Source organism: Colobus angolensis, unplaced genomic scaffold (genome assembly GCF_000951035.1).
Source record: "Colobus angolensis palliatus isolate OR3802 unplaced genomic scaffold, Cang.pa_1.0 Scaffold119, whole genome shotgun sequence".
NCBI classification, from domain to species: domain Eukaryota; kingdom Metazoa; phylum Chordata; class Mammalia; order Primates; family Cercopithecidae; genus Colobus; species Colobus angolensis.
This window is the reverse complement of record NW_012113030.1, coordinates 4,441,958-4,464,069: the sequence shown is the minus strand read 5'-3', so window position 1 is coordinate 4,464,069 and position 22,112 is coordinate 4,441,958. Positions and strand designations below refer to the sequence as shown.

Here is a 22,112-nt window from a genome sequence, read left to right as displayed (position 1 = left end):
CCCAGAGTATCTGGGAAAACAAGTAAGTAGTACCGTTATCCTTTAGACAGGGCATACAATCTCTAGTTGGCTACAGTTCTCACCTTTACCCACACTTCACTCATTTCATTTGAGTTAGTAAATGCTGATTTAGATTTTCGCCTTTTCCTCATTTTCAGAACTAACATAACAGCTTCTAGACTGAACTCCGTGCCTCCGGTCTTTACCCCTTTAATCTTTATTTGACAGCATTGACAGACTTTATAAATAAAACTTTTTCATTTTACTCCCTGCTTAAAATTCAATAGTGCCCCATCATCCATAAGATAGAATTGAACTCCCCATTATTTGACCTCTCTGTACTTCTTCAACTTCAATCTATGTTCAAACTCAATTGTTTATTGTGCTCCAAAAGTGCCGTATTCCCTCCCACTTCACTACTTTAAAAGTGCTCTTCTCAACTTAGAATGCCTACCCTTTCTTTGTCTGACTAACTCCTACTCTTCCTTCAAAATCAGCTCAAATATGATCTTCTCTGGGACACTCTCCCAGGCTCCTTCTCCCCACCCTCGCTACCTAACCCTCCCAATCAATCTACTAGGCAGCTACTCCTGCATATCAGTAGCACCCTGTGACTATTATAGCACTATATTAAAAGTATTACTTATATATGTGTCCTCCAACTAGAGTGAGCTCCTTGAAAACAACCACTATTAATTACAGCTTAGAACATAAATAAGATAAAAGCACTTCCTCAATTATTTCTATCATAGCAATAGATGAGAAAAGCAACATTTGTAAAAGGCCTCTTATATGCCAAGTACTACAGCTAGTCCTTTTGCAATATCTCATTTAATAGTAAAATTTACAACAAGTGAAAAAGTGAATAGAATTTGGAATTTCAGTTACAGTTTGGTTAAATTTTGATATTTTAGTTGCTTTTGTACTCCTACATTATACCATTTTGAGGTTACAACTCTCAATTGAATACAAACAAGTTGCTTTTCATTTTCAGGTTTTGTTTTTTTTTTTTTTTTAAGAGATAAGGTCTGGCTACGTTGCCCAGACTGGTCTCAAACCCTTGGGCTCACTCTTCCCTTTTATTCTCTTTGTTACATTCAGTCAAAGGCTCTTCCTGCCTCAGCCTCCTAAGTAGTGGGAACTCCAGACACACGCCACCATACCCAGCTCTAGTTCCTATTATTCCTGAGTTAACTTATTTTGTACATAATTTTCCCTAATTTGAAAAATGGGGAGGGTGAGGTAAAAAGCAAACACTGCTCAAGGTCAACATCAACAAAGCTTAGAGAAATGTTTTTAAAAATCAATATCCATTTGACAAAACATTCATATAAACAGAAATCTTACAGGTAAGGTGTCATGGAAAGAGAAATATTACATAAATATTATACAGGGAGGATTCACTCAAACATATTTTATAGCCACTCTTATATTTAGCAGAATAGGTAAAATTATTGCAAAAGGTTTAAAAGGCAAACTTACCCTTTCTGTAAGAATTACAATGGATGAAAATGCAGAATTCATGAAATCATAACCATCAATTTGGAATAAGTATTTCAGAATCTGAAACTCAGAAGCATCTTCTGTTGATTTATAAATAAAAATATGTTAACATGATGTTATATAACTTCTGATTCTAATTTCTTCCTTAATTGATGCATTGGAGAATAAATAACCTGCTTCTTACCTTTTTGAGAAATATAATTTTGAGAAGACAAAAAATTATCAGTTGAAACCATCTGACTATTTAGCAGGGTATTTTCCACAGATTTGTCTATCTCAGCCAGAGCAGGCCCTTCAGTGTCTACTGATGGTTTTGAATTTTCATCACTATCTTTAGAAGATGAGGGTTTGAAATGTACTTCTTCGTGAATTCTCATAGGTAACTCTATGTTAGAGACCATATCTACAAATAAATAAAAAGAAATGTGTTTTTCCCTAATACTTGCTTTGTTGAGAGCTCCCCTTTTGTTTTCTAGGCAGGTCTTTTTTCTGAATTTTTGTAGGTCATTATGATACTTCGTTAAAGAAAGGATACACTAAAACATAAATTGTATCCTGTGTTACCTTTCTATTGCTAGTAAGATAAATTACCAAAACTTGGTGGTTTAAACAATGCAAATGTATCCTCTTAGAGTTCTGGAAGTCAGAAATTCTAAAACCAAGGTGTTGAAGTTGGCAAGGCTGCATTCCTTCAGGAGGCCCTAGGGCAGAATCCATTTCCTTGCTTTTTCTACTTTCTAGAGGCCTCCTGCATTCCTTGACACATGGCCCCACCCTCTATTTTCAAAGCCATCAGTCTAGCATCTTCTAATTTCTGTCTCTCTTACGAACCTACGTTAGTTCCTCTTATAAGGAGCCTTGTAATTATATTAGACACACAAGGATAATCTCTCCATTTCAAGGTCCCTAATCACATTGGCAAGGTCCTTTCCGCCATGTAAAGTAACATATTCTCAGGGTCTGGGGGTTAAGATATAGACATCTTTTAGGGGGCTTTTATACTACATAGCCTTTTCTTTATTCCTCAGCCAAGGAAGAATTACAAAACCTATATGTAATTCTATTCTCTAAATGCCTTTTTGTCCTAAAAATTACTTTTTAAAAAAAACTCTAAAACTAACATAACTGTCAACAATTCTGTTGTACTATATAAGCATATGACTAAGAATAAGGCAACGCATAGATTCCCTTCAGATTTTATTCCCGCTATGTATGCATTTGTTAGTTAACCAGAAGGTGTAATGTCTAAAAAAAAGTATCAGTGTGGTCCTGAAAAACAATAATAAAGAGTAGGAAGTGAATTATTCAATGTCTAATTTTGCTCTTTGAGCTTATGAGTCTTAACATAGCACTTTGACACTGTCATTTATTTATCATTGTTTAAAAGATGAAAGTCCCAATTGAGCAAACACATATCAGTAATTGAGTAATAGCACCTGTGGATAATAATACTTAAAAGCATTCAAATCAGGAGTCTGAATTCAAAGGGATTATTGTACATACAGGACTCAACTAGTGATCTACAATAACGTTTAATGCTATAAGAATAAAAAGATTATTCAATAAATATACTCAAATTTATACATAACTATATTGATTATTTTAAAATGTTGTTTTAAACTGCATTTGAAATAAATATATAATAAGAAAAATGAATATTCCCTATTCCATTTTCATATTTAATTATATTTTTAGGTATTATTTACACAATTAAACCTAAGTTTTAAGATTTACATTAAATATGGATATGCTTTTCTTTATTATTGCTTATTAGCAGAATTTTAAGTCAAATAAAATAATAATTTTTAATATTTAACTGTACTTGGGAAACTCATTATTTAAGTATGCACAATTGGAATCCTTTTGTAAAGTCATTATTCACATTGTAATATAAATAACTGTTCCCTAATTTACCTGTTTTGTAAATTCCTAAATCAGTATGTTAGTTTTCTGTAAATGTGGTTATCTCAAGTCTGAGCCTTTCACAAACATAGATTCAAGATCAGTGATTCATCTTATTACGGCAAGTTTTCATTTGTTATTCCCTGAAAGAGTTTTTGAAATCTGAAAAGATTTACTGTTTAATTCTTTCTCTAATATCCAGAAAATAGGGCCTGTGGCTTTATAGAAATCTCTCTTTTAGGATGCTTTTTTAAAAACAAATTTTTGCATGATCTCAGGTTGTTTTTCATTCAGTTTTTATTTAATATTGTAGTGTTTTGGAATAACCCACTTTGTTAATAAATGACATCTTTTTTTTCTGAAATTTAAAAGAATTTCTGAATATTTTCATAAAAGTTCTTCAAAACTAGTTAAAATTGCAGCAACATCCTATTTTCATTTAACTATTTACCAATTTTAGAAATCCTTCCAGTATCTCTATATGAAATGATAAATTTTAAATATATATATATGTGTATATATATGTATATGAGACTGAGTCTCATTCTATTGCCCAGGTTGGAGTGCAGTTTTGCAATTTCAGCTCGCTGCAACCTCCGCCTCCCAGGTTCAAATGGTTCTCATGCCTCAGCCTCCCGAGTAGCTGGGATTACAGGGGCACACCACTATGCCCGGCTAATTTTTGTATTTTTAGTAGAGAAGGGGTTTCATCATGTTGGCTAGGCTGGTCTCGAACTCCTGACTTCAAGTAATCTGCCTGCCTCGGCTTCTCAATGTGCTGGGATTATAGGCGTGAGCCACCACACCCCACCAATATTTTCTTCAGAGGGAAAGTGTCACTGTGTTGTCCAGGCCAGCCTCGAACATCTAGCCTCAAGCGATCTCCCACCTCAGCCTTCCAAGTAGCTGGGACTATAGGAGCACACCAACACTCCCAGCTAAATAAAATTTACAAAAATGATTTTTTTGTGAAATCCTTTTGAATTCCTGGAGTTTCTATGATTGTGCTCTAAAATATTTTTATATGTCAATCTTTGGAATCATCTGGATTTCTGTATCTAATATTGTTTTGTTGTAGATCTGCCTTTTCTTAAATATTCCTTTAGGATCTAACAAGTTTAGAACAAGAGAATTTACCTTTTAATTAGCCTTTAACAACCTAAAAAGGTCTCTAAGCTTTTTAGTCAAAAAGCATCACACCTGCACTTTTCTCATTTGGAAAAGGGTTAGAATCTAAATATCTGTATGTTGGTTGAGGATGTTGAGTAGAGAGCTCCCATTTTAGGGAATGTTAAGATATTACATATAGTTCTGGAAATTCAAAAAAATCACCTGGTTCTAATGGAAATGTGTTTCCTTCTGAGTTTGTTGCCCTCTTCCTGTGAAAGGTTTTCTGTCATTCTAGGGTTTAATTGTTTTTGTATTGTTGGTCAATATTTGCTGCGTTTATATTCTGTCCATCACAGAGTCATAAGGATGGAGATGTGGAAAAGTCATATTATAAAATTTTCTACTTAAAATACAATCCACATGTTTTTAATCATAGGAGTTGCTAGATACCTGGACATCTAGATCTGAAAGTATTATCTTATATTCTGCTCTCTTCTGTTGCCCTCTGTTGAACTCTCAGAATTGAGGGACTTGAGGGAGAAAGTTGGAAACTTTTTCCCTTTTTTTGCTTGAGTTTTCTTATTACATTGACACTTAAAGGAAACCCTTGTTATCAGCTGGGCACAGTAGCTCATGCCTGTATTCCCAGCACTTTGAGAGGCTGAAGCGGGAGGCTCCCTTGAGCCTAGGAGTTGGGACCAGCCCGGACAACATAAGGAGACTCCATCTCCACAACATATAAAAACAAATTAGCTGGGTGTACTGGTGCACACTTGTCGTCCCAGCTACTCAGGAGGCTGAGGTCAAGGGATAGATTGAGCCCTGGAGGTTGAGGCTGCAGTGAACTGTGATCACACGACTGCACTCCAGCGTAGGTGACAGGGTGAAACCTTGTCTCAGAACAAAAACAAAAGAAAACTCTTGTTATCATAGTCCTTCTTAGGAAAAGCAAATCTACAGACCTAGAATAAGATCTAATTTAGGAATCAAAACTATTTAATTAAAGTTTCCCTTAGTTGGCCAGGCACAATGGCTCACACTTGTAATCCTAGCAGTTTGGGCGGCTGAGTGGGGCAGATCGCTTGAGCTCAGGAGTTCAAGACCAGCATGGGCAATATAATGAAACCCTGCTTCTACAAATATGCAAAAATTAGCGGTCATGGTGGCACGCACCCATAGTCCCAGCTACTTGGGAGGCAAAGGTGAGAGAACTGCATGAGCCCAGGAGGTCAACGCTGTAGTGACCTGAGATCATGCCACTGCACTCCAGCTTAGATGATAAAATGAGACCCTATCTCAAAAAAAAAAAAAAAAAGTTTCTCTTAGCTTAGGTTTCTAAGAAAATCATTCAAATATAGTTGTATTGGGAAGGTGTTTTTGGGCTAAAAAGTGAATGTGAATGAGAAAATCCACACCTACCAGAATAGAAAGTCAATAGACATTGTCTAAAATAGGGCAATCAAAGCAGAACAGTATAAAGATTCGATTTAGAAAACTCTTAAATACTAAAAAGATACTGCTTTAAAAACAAAAAAAGAAAATTATTGTCTCTGGGAAAGCAATGGGAGTGGAGGTAGATGGAGGGAACAGACATTGCTATTGTCAAAAAAAAAAAAAATGCCTCAGCACTATTTCAAATTTTAAACTATTTACATACAATATTTTGATAAAAATTAAAATTTATTGTAAACTAAGATTTTCTTGGAACATCTTTAGATCTCCAGTCATTGTTTTTCTGTTGAGATTTTATTTTATAATATTAAGATCTAAATTCCAGAGTAAACCAGAAATTGATGAAAGAGCTAAGTATTTTGAGCCGGGCATGGTGACTCACACCTGTAATCACAGCACTTTGGGAGGCTGAGGTGGGCGGATCACAAGATCAGGAGTTCGAGACCAGCATGGCCAACATGGTGAAAGCCCGTCTCTACTAAAAATACAAAAATTAGCTGGGTGTGGTGGTGTGTGCCTGTAATCCCAGCTACTCAGGAGGCTGAGGCAGGAGAACTGCTTGAACCAGGACCTGGTAGGTGGAGGCTGTGATGAGCTGAGATCACACCATTACACTCCAGCCTGGGCAACAAGAGTGAAACTCTGTCTCAAAAACAAAAGAAAAAAAAGAAAGAGCTAAGTATTTTGAAAAATGCGGATTCCTGGACTTTTTCATCTGATTTGCACTTTTACAAATAAATTATGTTTAAAAATAAAATAAATTCTAATATAAATATTTTCACACCAACCTGACAGACTGTATGAACTTTCAAACATCATAACTTTTGTATTATCTGTGAGATAATTATCAATGGAAAATTCTTCAGTTTCTTCTTTTTCAATTACATTATTTTGATCCAGTATCTGTTTGGGAAATGGCAATTCCGTTTCCTTTGGAGTGTTCTGGAAGTTCCAAGGGTTGTCAAAATTATACAAGAACTTTTTCAAATATGGTATGGTATCAGATTCATCTGTTTTTTCTAAGACTGGTTTCTTGTCTATTTGATCTTCTGTTTCCATAATTTGTATCATTGCTATTTCTTGTTCTTTTTCAGGGTCTAATTCACTTGTTAGAGGATATTCATGTTCACCTGCCCCACCATCTTCTTCATTTTTCCTGTCATCTAACATAACTTTGTCTTCCTTGGCATATGCAAAGCCTAGCATAGCAAAACCAAAATCAAACCAACTTGGCTCGAGACTCAAGCTATCATTAGTGATTGTGTCTTTTTTTTCTGTTAATATTTCTGTACATGGAACTGTGTCTTCTTTATCAGATGATATGGAATTGGGAAAATCTTGTAGTGGTGAATTGCTTTCTTCAGCTAATAATTCAAGCCCTGTATCCTCATCTCCAAAACCTAAATAACTTGTAAATCCACCACCAAACCAACCAGTGGGTTGAGGTTTGGTAACGTGCTCTGACTCAGATGCTAGTTCAGAATGCGTCTTTGGCACTGAATCAATTTCTGATTCAGATTCTTGCTGATGTTCTGTTTGAGGCTCACCATTATTTAATTCCTCTAGGTCATTCTCATCTTCCACTGCTATTTTTCTACTTCGAAATGAGCTTTCTTGTACAGGTTCAATAACTGATTCAAACGCCTTCTCTTCAGCTTGTTCTCCTCTCAATCCAAACCATTCTTTGACTCCAGGCACAGCTGAAGATGGTGGGACACGCACTTCTGGAATATGATCCTGTTCCACACACTCAACAACTACTTCTTCCCAGTTTTTTGATTCACTGATACTTCCGATATCTTCAGGAGCCTCTAATGCTGGAAATTGGTCTTCAAACAAAGTACTTTCGTAAGTTGCATAAAATTCAGGTTCTAGCTGAAAATCACTTTCATATATACTAGATTTTTCATCTTTATCTTCTTCATAAGGATATATATTTTCACCATAAGCAGTGTTTAATTCACTATCTTCATTGTCAAATGTGTAACTTACTCCAAGAAGACAAAGAAAGTCAGATTCCTAAAAGGAAAAAATATACATATGATTAACATGAATGTACTAGAGCTCCTTGTTTCTCCCTGAGTCATTTAAAATGGATGACTGTGGGCCATGCATAGTGGCTCACACCTGTAATCCCAGCACTTTGGGAGGCTGAGGCAAGCGGATCATGAAGTCAGGAGATCAACACCATCCTGGCTAACACGGTGAAACCCCGTCTTGACTAAAAAATACAAAAAATTAGCCAGGTGTGATGGCAGGCACCCGTAGTCCCAGCTACTTGGGAGGCTGAGGCAGGAGAGTGGTGTGAACCCAGGAGGTGGAGCTTACAGTGAGCTGAGATCGTGCCACCGCACTCCAGCTTGGGGGACAGAGAGAGACTCTGTCTCAAAAAAAAAAAGAAAAAAGAAGTAAAAAGGATGACTGTGATTTTCCCAAAACACATGACTAGCTCAAGAGCAGAGCAAAAACTCAAACACTTGTATCACAACTGACTTCGAGGCTAAGTATGTAAACCTAAATGAAAAACCTTTTACATTACGGTTTTTTGTTTCTTTGTTTGTTTTTAGAGACAGGGTCTTGCTCTGCTGTCCAGGGTGGAGCACAGCTCACAGCTTGCTTGAACTCCAGGGTTCGAGTGAACCTCCCTCCTCAGCCTCCGAAGTAGCTGATATTTTACCCAGCTAATTAAAAAAATCTTTTGTGAAAATGGAGTCTCGCTATTTTACCCAGGCTGCTCTTGAACTTATGCCCTCAAGCAGTCATCCCACCTCAGCCTCCCAAAGCACTGGGATTACAGATGTGAGCCACCGCACCAGGCCCATTATGATTTATTTGTTAGTAAATAGTTGAAATTTTGGGGCCAGGCATGGTGGCTCACGCCTGTAATCCCAGCACTTTGGGAGGCTCAGGCGAGTGGATTGCCTGAGCTCAGGAGTTCGAGACCAGCCTGGCCAACATGGTGAAACTCCATCTCTACTACAAAATACAAAAATTAGCCAGGTATGGTGGTGGTCACCTGTAGTCCCAGCTTCTCGGGAGGCTGAGGCAGGAGAATTGCTTGAACCCGGGAGGCAGAGGTTGCAGTGAGACAAGTTCACACAACTGCACTTCAGCTTGGGTAACAGAGTAAGACTCCGTCTCAAAAAAATAAATAAATAAAATTTATTTCAAATAGTTGGAATTTTTGAGAAGCAGAGACAATCAATGCTTTCAGTGTATTCTGCAAACAAAATCTCATGAAAACGCATGCATATCCACAAAATTTTGCACCTCCTAAGAACACACTGACTGAACACATGCATCTTTGCAGTGATTTGAGGTAGGGTTCTATGGTTTGACTGTGTCCCCAAAAACCATATGTTGGAAACTTAATCCCAAATGCAATATTGTTGACAGATGAGGCCTGGTGAGAGGTGATCAGTCCACAAGGGCAGAATGAGTAGGATTAATGCCATTACTGCGTGAGCGGGCTTATTATCACAGGAGTGGGTTCCCTTATAAAAGGACCACTAGTTCAGCACCTGTCTTGCTGTCTCTCTCCAGCTTTTTTCCCCATCTTGCCTTCCAGTATGAGATGTTGCAACAAGAAGACTTCTCAGCCTTCAGAATTGTGAGAAATAAATTTATTTTCTTTATAAGTTATCCAGTCTCTGGTATTCTCTTATAGCAGCACAACATTGACTAAGACAGAGGGGGAATTTCACAGCATATGGTTATATCTCAGACAGACCAGAGACTCTAAAGCAAGTTTGTCCAACCTGCAGCCTACAGGCTGCATGCAGCCTAGGATGGCTTTGAATGTGTCCCAACAAAAATTCATAAACTTTTAAAAAATATTATGGGATTTTTTTTGCAATATTTTTTTTTAGCTCATCAGCTATATTAGTGTTTGTGTATTTTATGTGTGGCAGAAGACAATTCTTCTTCTTCCAGTGTGGCCCAGGGAAGCCAAAAGATTGGACCTCTGCTCTAAAGCATGAAAACCTGGTTAAAAGTTGCACCAAAAGGCTGGACACAGTGGCTCATGCCTGTAATCCCAGCACTTTGGGAGGCCAAGACAGCAAGACAGGAGGAGCACTTGAGCCCAGGAGGTCAAGGCTGCAGTGAGCCATGGTTGCACCACTTCATTCCAGCCTGAGCAACAGGGCAAGATCCTGTCTTAAAAAAAAAAAGTTAGCTAGGTGTGGTGGCCCACGCCTGTAATCCCAGCGTTTGGGGAGGCTGAGGTGGGCAGACTGCTTGAGCCCAGGAATTTATAAACAGCCTGGGCAACATCTGGAGAAACTCTGTCTGTACAAAAAAAAAACACAAAAATTAGCCAGGCATAGTGGCATGCGCTGTAGTCCCAGCTACTCTGGAGTCTGAGGTGGGAAGATCACTTGAGCCTGGGAGGTTGAGGCTCCAGTGGGCTATAATTGTGCCACTACACTCCAGCCTGGGCAACAGAGTTAGATCCTATTTAAAAAAAAAAAAAAGTTGCACTGAAACAATTTGGCTTCATTTATTGAGATATTGCATACAGCCAATGGAAGTGAGGATCTACTTGTCCATCTCACAGAACAACCAAATCATTAAGAAGAAACATGATGAAGACTTTTTTTAAAATCTGAATGTTAGAAACAGTGACGTGTGCTGCCTTTGGATACTACCATTATGAAATGAGGATAAAGTTCAGATTTTTTAAAGAATAAGCTTCAGAATTGCAATTTTACAATATATACTTGGCACTGCAGTCTAGTACGTGATTAAGAACAGACTCTGGAGTCAAACCCTTTGGGTTCAATGCCCAACCCTGCCATCTACTACCTCTGTGACCTTGGTTGAATTTTATGATCTTTCTATGGCTCAGCCTCCTTCATCTGTAAGATGGGGATGTTGGGGCTCAGAAATACCCCCAAAATGAAGACATCAAAAGCAAAATTATTCTCTGACCTTCTCCTATTCTCCACCTCTCAGTCTCATTTTCCCCCGAGGCTAGTCATAGAAAGTAGAATCCCGCTTTCCCAAGGCACCTCATAAAAACAAGAACCCCTTTTCTCCAAAGCCAGCCATATAATCTAAAATTATTACTCTAATGTTTCCTCCTCTTTTCTATGCAAAGCTATTCATAAATTCTCTGACCTACCTTGTTCGATTGTAGGGCATAAGACCCGCATTCCAGGGAAGGCCCTGCCCTATAACCAGAAAGATGCAATGCATGCTCAGCAAAGCCAGGGAGAATCTAGACAGACAGGCCTTTCTGGGTTCCCCCACTCAGTCTACTGAATTAGATCATACCCTTTTTGTTCAGTCATATCTCTACATGGCTATCCATACGTTATTGAAGCTAAGCATAAAAATGGACAGTTTCCTCTGTATCTTCGGGTCTTCTTTCTTTTTTGTTTGTTTGTTTTTTTGAGACAGAGTCTTGCTCTGTCACCCAGTCTGGAGTGCAGTGGCATGATCTCCACTCACTGCAACCTCTGCCTCCCGGGTTCAAGCAATTCTCCTGTCTCAGCCTCCCAAGTAGCTGGGAAAACAGGTGCACGCCACCACGCCTGGCTAATTTTTGTATTCTTAGTAGAGATGTGGCTTCACCATATTGGTCAGGCTGGTCTTGAACTCCTGATCTCAGGTGATCCACCTGCCTTGGCCTCCCAAAGTGCTGGGATTACAGGTATGAGCCACCACGCCCAGCCTGGTTCTCCATTGTGAAGGTTCCTGTGTCACGTAAAATTGTGATCAAATAAATTTGTATGCCTTTTGATGTATTAATCTTCCTTTTGCAAGTTGACTTTTCATCTGACTTTCAGAGAGAACTTTCCTCCTTGAATCCTCCAGGGATAATGACAGTACCTATTCTACCGAGGTGTTGTGAGGATTAAATAAGTCAAGCAGTTAGAATAGTAACTATCTCTAGTAAATACTCGCATATCCCAGCCCAAAGTTACAGTATTCCAAATACAACCAGAAATGTGGGGATAAAAGGCCCAATCGTCTTGCCTCTCTCTCTATTAAAGGCAACTCTGAAGGGCCATTCCAGCTCCAGAGCTCCTTAGGAAATCAGCTGAGACCTTCACTGCAACTACATCACAATTCAGCTTCTCTGTCTGCCCAGTCATGCTTCTTTTTTCTTTTTCTTTTTCGTTGTTTTTGTTTGTTTGTTTGTCTCGGCCTCCCAAAGTGCTGGGATTACAGGCATGAGCCACCGTGCCCAGCCAAGTCCTGCTTTTTCTTTTGTTCCTTCACAGGTGCTATTCCCAAACTACGCAGCAAACTTCTTGGATGCAAAGATTTGTTTCAATATCTGTTTCCCAGGGAACTTCACATAAGAATTTGGGGCATCTGTGCACTTACTTTATGCCTGGCACTGTGCTAGGTGCTGGGATTCTGCAGTAAACAATAGAAAAAACTAATTGTAAATTGCAATAAATGAGGATGGGTGCGATGGCTCACACCTGTAATTCCAGCACTTTGGGAGGCCAAGATGAGTGGATCACTTGAGGTCAGGAGTTCAAGACCAGCCTGACCAACGTGGTGAAACCCCTGTCTCTACTAAAAATACAAAAATTAGCCGGGCGTGGTGGCAGGCCCCTGTAATCCCAGCTACTTGGAAGGCTGAGGCAGGAGAATCACTTGAACCCAGGAGATGGAGGTTGCAATGAGCAGAGATTGTGCCATTGTACTCCAGCCTGGGCAATAAGAGGCGAGACTCCATCTCAAAAAAAAAAAAAAAAAAGAAGCAACAATTCCTTTAGAATCATCATGGAAGGCCTCTCCAAGGCACTGGTTTTTATTTTTAATCTTCAATCTCAACATACTTTCATTTCAGTTTTATTGAGGTATAATTGGTATACATAAACTGCATATAATGAATGTATGCATTTAAACAAATGTATACATTTGTGTTACCATCACCACAATCCAGATATTAAAACATATCCTTTGCTTCCAAAAGTTTCCTGGGAGGCACTGATGTTTAATCTCAGGCCTAAAGGATAAGAAAGAACTAGCCAAGTGAAGTGTTTGGGGAAAGCATTCCAACCAGAAGAGATAGCCTGTTTGGGTCCCCGGGCTGGGAAAGAGCTTGGCATGTTCTAAGAACAGTCAAAAGTCCAGATTGGCCAGGATCATGGTGAGTGACAGGAGAATGGCATCAGAGACAGACTCAGCAAAGGAGGCAGAAGCAGATCATGTGGGCCTGTGAAGCCAGGGTAAGAAGTCTGGGTTTTATTCCAGGTCCAGTAAAAAGCCACTAAAGGGCTTTAAAGGAATGACATAATCTGATTTTTTGTTTTTACAAGATTCATTATTGTTTGGAGAATGGATTGAAAGAGGGCAAGAGTATAGACAAGGAGTATAGTTAGAAGGCTATTGTAGTATTCTAATCAATAGATGAAGCCGCTTGTGGTGGCACACCTGTAGTCCCATTGGTGAGGCTGAGATGGGAGGATTGCTTGAGCCCCAGGAATTCTGAGCTGTAGTACAGTTTGATTGTACCACTGCGTTCCAACCAAGAGATGATGGTGCCTTGAATTAGGGCGATAGTGAAAATGGAATTGAAGAGAAGACAATATACTCCAGATATATTTTAGAAATAGAACTGACAGGACCAATTATTATACAGTAAATAGACAGCTAATCCCAGAGTTTGTGATGGGAAAGAGCCAGAAAATAGGCAGTTTGTTTAACTAGATAGACTCCCTTCTCACTGACCTCATTTAAGGTAAATTGGCTTAAGCTAGAATCTGAATTAAATGGGCTAACCAAGTTTATTAATTGAAAAGTCACCTCCTGATTCCCTTGAAGCCCAACATTTTCATGCTCACGAAAAACTCCAACAGCAAAAGAGGATGTGCAGATAGGAGACTAAGGAGTGTGGTAGAAAATAAACTTTTATCTTAGTAAGACAATAGCATTAGTAATAATATCTAACACTTACTGAGCACTTAGTGCTCTTCTATGTACTTTACATATACTCATTTATTCTTCAGTATATGTGAACCACTGTATTATACTCAGCACCTCCATTTTACAGATAAGGAAATTGAGGCATACCAGGCCACATAGCTTGTAAGTGGTTGAGTCAGACTTTGAACTCAGTCCATCTCCAGAATCCATGCTCTTAACAACTACACTCTACTGCCTGTCTGTTAATTTTTCAGAAAGCAAAATCTTTTACTGTCACCAAATTTGTCTTACTTAATTTTATTCAGATACTCAAGCTATTCCTAGAGCAAGTTCTCAGGTCAACTATTTCATGCATTCACTATAAAAGGTACATAACCAATAGGCACTGATACTGGGGAAAACTGTTTTAACCAAGAAATTTTAAAGTCAATTAACAACTGAGAATGAGTTTACTCACTTTAGTTGACATTTGAATTTCCTCAGATATGAACACCTCTTCAATCTGGACGGCATCTCTGGGAAAATATCCAAACTCTTTTCCTTTCTGTCAAAATGAAGAACAAAGATCATCGAGGAAGAATGATCAAAGCAATAATAATGATTGAACCTAATTTTGTCCCATGTCCTTGGCTTTCATCTACTCCAAATCGCAAACATTGACTATCAATTTCCATATAAAAGAGAGTAAAATCATATTCTTTTGTTATTCAAAAGAAGAGCATTTATTTAAGGAACAAAGAGCCAAATCGTAAAATGTCACTGTTTCGAACTTCAGAAGGAAACCTGTTCCACTTACTCATTTTATTCCTTTTTCTGTTCTTTAACAACCTTTCCTGTCCAGGTCAACTGCAGATTTACAAGAGTAGACCTGGGATATCAAAAGGCAAGGCAATGGTGGCGGTAGCCAAGCTAGATGGAGTAGTGACATATTCAATGTTTTCAGGATGTTAAAATCAGACAGGCGGTGTAAACTCTGAAGGGCCACAAATGGATTCATCAAGATAGTAAAGGTCTACAAGTCCTCCAGGGAGGATTTGGTTCCATTCTACTTTTCTGGGGCTACCTTAATAACAGAGATCTTCTTAACCCAGTTCAAGCAAGGCAGATTGTCCCCCAAGGGTGAAGGTTTTACACAGCCACCCTCAGCCCATTTCCTAACCCTGTTGAAGTTTTAAAGAACATATTTCTTTTGGTCCTCTAATCCAGCACCATTGTACCTCAACTGTGATTTGTCCAGCTCTCCATAGCTGTAACTATTTGGAAACTGACAGCCTGTGGGTCCATAGTGTGGTTTCTTAAACAGCTAACTGCCTGAACTAAACATCAAATGCACAAAAGTAAATGTGCCTAAAATTTTGCCCTGGCTTCACACATTAAACACTGCTTTTATGTGGAACCATTATGTTCACATACAGTAAATAAAAAAGAATGCTTTCTTTGCCTTTTATGACACCTAAGATGTCACTTTTTGTACGGCTGCATTGGATGCCTCCAATGAATTCAAGACATAGATTGTTTTTTCGTTTTCGTTTTTTAATAGAGACAGAGTCTTGCTCTGTTGCCCAGGCTGGAGTGCAGCAGTGCAATCATAGCTCACTGTAACCTCTAACTCCTGGGTTCAAGCTGTCCTCCTGCCTCAGCCTCCCTCAGCCTCCGAAGTAGCTAGGACTACAGACATGTAAACACCCCACTAATTTGTGTGTGTGTGTGTGTGTGTGTGTGTGTATTCTTGCTAGGCTGCCCAGGCTGGTCTCACTTGGCCTCAAGTGTTCCTCCTGCTTCAGCTTCCCAAAGAACTGGGATTACAGGCATGAGCCACCACACCTGGCCTTAGACTGGCATTTTAAAGGCACCAGAAGCAGTAGGGAAAGTTGAGAACTGCAGAGGCCAGACAAGCAATTCTGGCCAGTGACAATTAGAAGTCCAGTCCTACAGCCCCTGATGGTAAAGGAGAATTTTTAAATAAAATCTGCTTCTTCAAGCAGTGACCACAGGGGCTATACAAAAAAAGAGGTCTGGTGCATATGTAATATGGAAGTGATATATGTATCAAGTCTATCATGTTTGTTCAGCTTGGGAGTAAAAGTACTTATCATAGCACCTTTGCATTATAAACCATAATGATACAATCAAAGAGAAACCTTTTTTCAATGGAAAGTATTAATCATTACTTATCCCATGTTACATATTCAGAGATGATTTAACCTTCTAGGAATTTCAGCATACTAAAGCTTTGGGCCAAATAAAAGGATCTCTCAGCTGGGTTGTCTTTTTTGTTTTTTTGTTTTTGTTTGTTTTTATTTTTTTGTTTTTTGTTTTTTTTGAGACAGGGTCTCACTTTGTAACCCAGGCTGGAGTGCAGTGGTGCAATCACTCTACGTCCAGGCTCAAGTGATCCTCCCACTTTAGCCTCTCAAGGAGCTGGGTTTACAGGCATAGACTACTATACCCAGTTAATTTTTATATTTTTAGTTGAGATGAGGTTTCACCATGTTATCCAGGCTGGTCTCAAACTCCCGGCCTCAAGTGATCCGCCCACTTTAGCTTCCCAAAGTGCTGATATTACAAGTGTGAGCCACCGCACCTGGCCCGAGTTGTTATTTTTTTCTACAAAAAACATACACACGTAGGGCCAGGTGCGGTGACTCACATCTATAATCCCAGCCCTTTGGGAGGCCAAGGCAGGTGGATCACCTGAGGTCAGGAGTTCCAGACCAGCCTGGCCAACATGATGAAACCCCGTCACAACTAAAAATACAAAAATTAGTCGGGCATGGTGGCAGGCACCTGTAATCCCAGCTACTCAGGAAGCTGAGGCAGAAGAATCGCTTGAACCTGGGAAGCAGAGGTTGCAGTGAGCTGAAATCACACCACTGCACTCCAGCCTGGGTGACAGAGCGAGACTCTGTCTCAAAAACAAACAAACAAACAAAACTTATACACCTAGCTTCCCTAGGCTACCAACCTTTCTGGGGATCTCTTCAATAACAACTCAGCCCTTCATTTGCTCAGAAAGAAATGTCTTTTAATCTGATTAACTAAAACTTTGCAGTCTCTTTACAACTTGACCATTGGCGGGGTGCAGCGGCTCACGCCTGTAATCCCAGCTCTTTGGGATGCCAAGGCAGGTGGATCACCTGAGGTCAGGAGTTTGAGACCAGCCTGACCAACATGGTGAAACCCCATCTCTACTAAAAATACAAAAATTATCCAGGTGTGGTGGCATGCTCCTGTAATTCCAGCTACTCAGGAGGCTGAGGCAGAAGAATCGCTTGAACCTGGGAGGCTGAGGTTGCAGTGAGCAGAGATTGCACCACTGCACTCCAGCCCGGGCAACAAGAGCAAGACTTTGTCTCAAAAAACAAACAAACAACAACAACAACAACAACAAAAATGAAAAAAAAAAACCTTGACCTTTGGCAGCACCAATAAATGACTGGGGTTGCCTAGCCATCCCATAATATGAAGTCCCTCCAAATAAATATAAAAATCTAATTTTAAAAATGATGCATGCTATGTAAAATAAATTCAAGAATTCAAGGCATTCTCTTAGCCCTCCATCCCAACCATACTGCCTTCCCAAAAAGCCTCTTTTATAGAAATATTGGAACTACCACTGAACATGACCATTTTTTGTTTGTTTAAATATGTTAAGGGTTTTTAATATATATACTGTGTTTTGAAATTCTTAACGTTTCTTTAAGATGAAAAGCAGGTATCCTTGGCTGGGTGCAGTGGCTCACACCTGTAATCCTGGAAGTTTGGGAGGCCGAGGCAGACAGATTACTTTAGCTCAGGAGTTCGTGACTAGCCTGGGCAACAGAGTGAAACGCTGTCTCTACCAAGAATACAAAAATTAGCCGGGCATGGTGACACACACCTGTAGTCCCAGCTACTCGGGAGGCTGAGGTGGGATGATGGCTTGAACTCAGGATATGGAGGTTGGAAGTTGTAGTGAGCTGTGATCACACCACTGCACTCCAGCCTGGGCAAGAGTCAGGCCTTGTTTTCTGTTTCCAAAGAAAAGAAAAGAAAAGAAAAGAAAAGGAAGGAATCCTTGTGCAAGTTGGTCATTTATTCTGCATTCAATTTTTAAAAGTAGTTACTTACACTTCCTGCCCACAAATCTTCCCTTTCTCCTGCAAGTTTAACAAAAACAGATATCTCTTCTCCCTTAGTGAAGTTCAGGTATCTGCAGTCAGGTCCTCTGTAATCTCTCATGGCTGAGACTCTGCTTATTAAAGCTATGTAAAACATGTAAAGAAAAACACACACATTAAATTAAAATGTTATTTCTCCCCTTTCATCTTGCTCTCTTTCAATCCATCCTATATGTTTCCAAATGCTAATATCTTTATATCATTTATGGCCTCAAAAACCTCCGTAGCGGCCGGGCGCGGTGGCTCAAGCCTGTAATCCCAGTACTTTGGGAGGCCGAGGCGGGCGGATCACGAGGTCAGGAGATCAAGACCATCCTGGCTAACACGGTGAAACCCCGTCTCTACTAAAAAAATACAAAAAACTAGCCGGGCGAGGTGGCGGGCGCCTGTAGTCCCAGCTACTCGGGAGGCTGAGGCAGGAGAATGGCGTGAACCCGGGAGGCGGAGCTTGCAGTGAGCTGAGATCCGGCCACTGCACTCCAGCCCGGGCGACAGAGCGAGACTCCGTCTTAAAAAAAAAAAACCTACGTAGCCTTAGCGAGTCTAAGCCTTTGGGCCTGGTATCCAAGGCTGTCCGTAACCTGGTCTCCTCTCTCTCTTTGAAAGGACCTCCTCCTATCCCTTCACACAGACTTGGCTACACTCAAGCTTGTTTATCCATCATCCCTGGAACGTATCATTATCATTCTCTAGTCTGTAGGAAAGGAAAAAAGATAATCAGTTTTCTTCCTGGCACTTACCATACTCTAGACATTATGATAATTGCTCTCATATTTTTATTTTATTAAATCCTCAAAACAGATCTGTGAGGTAAATAATTTCATCTCAGTCTAACAAATGAGTCTTTAGTGAAGGCTCAGAGAATTGGTCACACAACCCTAGTGGAGCCCGATTTGCTCGGAGGTTCTTCTCACTGCAAAATATCCTTCCTTATTCTGAGCTTTTCTTTCTGTCCTTTCCCCAGTCTAGACACCTGTTTGCCCCTTCATGCTTAAGTCATGTCCTGCTTCCTCTGTGAGGCAGCCTGATTATTCCAACCTACTCCGATTGCCCTTCCTCTGAACTTTAATATTACCTATTAACCTTAACTAGGCTGCATCATTATTTACTGTTTCATTTTAACCTGTCTTGTCATCGTTCACTAAAATTAAATTTTCTGAAGGGGAAGACACTTATCTTACATCTCATTTTATTCCCCTTAGATGCATAGCACCTGCCCCCCGTCCAACCCAACATGTAGTAGGCCCTCAATAACTATGAACGAATCACAGCCACATATGCCAGATTCAGCAGTTCAACACATGAAGTAATATACACACCATATTATCTGACATGTGTAAAACAAGATATTTTTATTGTCATGCAATTAAAGTTAAAATAACATTATAAATTTCTATAAATTTGAATGTTCCCTTTTCAGGTTCTATGTCTGGCCTTAAGGAAACTAAAATGATGTTGTAATATAAAGAGGGAAAGAAAGATTTTCTTTTCTTTATATATATATTTTTTGAGGCAGGGTCTTATTCTGTTGCCCAGGCTAGAGTGCAGTGGCATAATGATAGCTGACTGCAGCCTCCACTTCCCAGGTTTAAGCCATCCTCCAACCTCAGTCTCCCTAGTAGCTGGGACTATAGCTTATGCCACCATGCTCAGCTAACTTTTTTGATTTTTTTGTAGAGATGAGGTCTCACTATGTTGCCCAGGCTGGTCTCAAACTCCTGGACTCAAGTGATCCTCCCACTTCAGCCTCTCAAAGTGCTGGGATTAGAGGTGCAAGCCACTACACCCAGCCAAAAGATTATTATGATAATAAAACATCATCTAGCAAACTTCTCTATATATTACATTATATGTCCAAAAAGTTAAGGAAGAATGTTTACTCAAAATTATTACTTATAAATTATTTATGTTTATACTAATAATGTTTTCCATTTTTAATTTTCATGTTACAAATTAGAAGTAATTCTCACAGCCAGGCACAGTGGCTCATGCCTGTAATCCTAGCACTTCGGGAGGCTGAGGCAGGTGGATTCCCGGAGCTCAGGCTGGGCAACACAGTGAAATCCCGTCTCTACTAAAATACGAAAAATTAGCCGGGTGTGCACCTGGAGGCTGAGACAGGAGAACTTGTGAGGCGGAGGTTGCAGTGAGTCAAGATCGTGCCATTGCACTCCAGCCCGGGCGACAGAGCAAGACTCTGTCTCGGAAAAACAAAACAAAAAGGTAGAATTTATTTAAAGCAACTCTTGATTTTGCTGAGAGAGAAAAAATGCATATTTATTATAACATAAAAACAAAAGGAAAAATAACTTATTTAAAGCAACTCTAATATATTGGGGTGTAATTTATTTTGCACCATAAAATAACAGAAAATGAGTTCTTAATTGAATGGAAATTAATTTCCATTTACAGTAAAGACAGCTTTATATTCAATGATACAAATAAAAAATTTATATTCTAACTCTGGTTTCAGTATTTTTACATAATAAATAACACAGAAATGATTAACATTTGATAAAGTTTAGAAGAATAAATCATGATGGTTTGAAATAAGAACACTTTTTAGGAACGTCATGAGAATCAGAAAGTTCTGTGTGTGAAACAGAAACTAAAAAGTAAAAGGCCTTCGTAAATAAAGGACTATCAAATTAGCCTGATGTCTTTTTTTATATGAATCAATTAGATTTATCCTTTTTTTTTTTTTAATGGGGCAGCCTTCTGAGCCAGAATAGGCTCAGAGACTCCCAGATTTATCTTTAAAAATAGTAAAAGGGCTGATTAGTTTGTTTTTGAGGTACAAATTAATATCATTTTAACTTCTGATATATTTCTATAGCAGACTGATTTTTGCTGTTTGTATATTTGTATTAAATACTATCACAAAATGCTTTGCTTCCAACATTTCTTTTTTATACCAAGCTATGCTTCATAATGCAAATATTTCTCAATGATATCAGTACTCCTTTTTATCATGCATGACCACAATAAGATTTTATGTCATTTCAGAGCCTCAGTTTAGGAGGAGAAGAAACAGGGGAAGCAAACTTACTTTCACATTCCAAGTCACCACATTTTTTCAGGTCTGCCAGCAGTTTTGTACTTTCCAGACACTTTGTCAGAGAAATAGCCAGAAGAAAGATTCTGTGGACGCCAAGTTTCTCCATGCTAAAACAAGCAACCAGGAATCCCAAGTGAGGTTTAAGCCAATTGTTCAGGTTTTAAAGATGTCAGTCAAAACAGGAGATATTTAACTCTCTTTACTAAATATAAGAGAAAAAGGGTTGAAGTTTTAAAAATTTCTTGATAACTACATTTTTCTACCGGCTTGTTGGTTTAACTTGAGAGACAAACACTGTCTGTTTCCAATCTGCAGTGTCAGGTATTCCTGTAACACCTAAGGGTTTAATAATTAACACGGATTTTTAGTTGGACTAATGTCTTATAAAGGAAGCCCATATAAAACTGTCTCACTTAAAGGTACCTTGTGTTCAGCAAGATAGTTTTTAAGTAGGTCTCCACAAAAGCATAGTTACCTGCAAATACTAATTTCAGTGGATAATGTACATAGTGTGTGCAAAAAGAGTAATAATTTATGTTAAAAGAATGGCTTTGAAATATCATGGTGAAAAGTATTTTTAAAAAGATTCCACTTGTATATTTAAAAACCCCTTATTGTTACTATGAAGTTAAAACTTATTTAGTTAAGAACAATAGTTAAAATGTGGTAAGTACTTACTATGTTCCAGGTACTGTCTTAAGTAAGTACTTAAATATCTGATCTGATTTAACCTTCACACCAACTCTCTGACGTAGGTAATATTATCATCCCCACTTTTGTATATAAGGAAACTGAGGCACAGAGAGATGGGTTAAATCACTCACTCAATGGCACATAGTGAGTGGAAAAGAAATGTTAACCTAGGTATGATGAGACCCCATACTTATAACCAACCACTTGCTTTACCACCAAGAATCAAGTCATCTGCCGTATAAAGATGTCACTGTGTCTGCAACAATACTACTCCAGAAACAACAGGTAGAGTGTTACTCCATGTTTTAAAAACTGTATGCATATTTCTGTAAGTGGACAGAGAA

At 39.0% G+C, this 22,112-nt stretch overlaps 1 protein-coding gene across 1 annotated transcript; it reads right to left on the bottom strand.

Annotated features, from left to right (window-relative positions):
- Positions 1 to 1,014: 1,014 nt before the first annotated feature.
- MIA2 (melanoma inhibitory activity 2) lies at positions 1,015 to 21,379 on the bottom strand. Its single transcript, XM_011926297.1, has 6 exons — positions 21,067 to 21,379; positions 17,968 to 18,101; positions 14,315 to 14,401; positions 6,756 to 7,986; positions 1,688 to 1,906; positions 1,015 to 1,583 (listed from the first exon to the last, which is right to left on the bottom strand). Exons 1-6 carry the CDS (start codon positions 21,179 to 21,181, stop codon positions 1,405 to 1,407), a joined length of 1,965 nt encoding a protein of 654 aa, XP_011781687.1. The 5' UTR covers positions 21,182 to 21,379; the 3' UTR covers positions 1,015 to 1,404.
- Positions 21,380 to 22,112: the final 733 nt, after the last annotated feature.

Excerpts from the sequence above, each read along its gene's own strand:
- MIA2 (XM_011926297.1), bottom strand. The coding sequence starts at position 21,181 with ATGGAGAAACTTGGCGTCCACAGAATCTTTCTTCTGGCTATTTCTCTG. Across the intron at positions 18,102-21,066 it reads TGGTGACTTGGAATGTGAAA|CTTTAATAAGCAGAGTCTCA; the intron begins GTAAGTTTGCTT and ends TGTTTTACATAG. Across the intron at positions 7,987-14,314 it reads AAATTCAAATGTCAACTAAA|GAATCTGACTTTCTTTGTCT; the intron begins GTGAGTAAACTC and ends TTTTCCTTTTAG.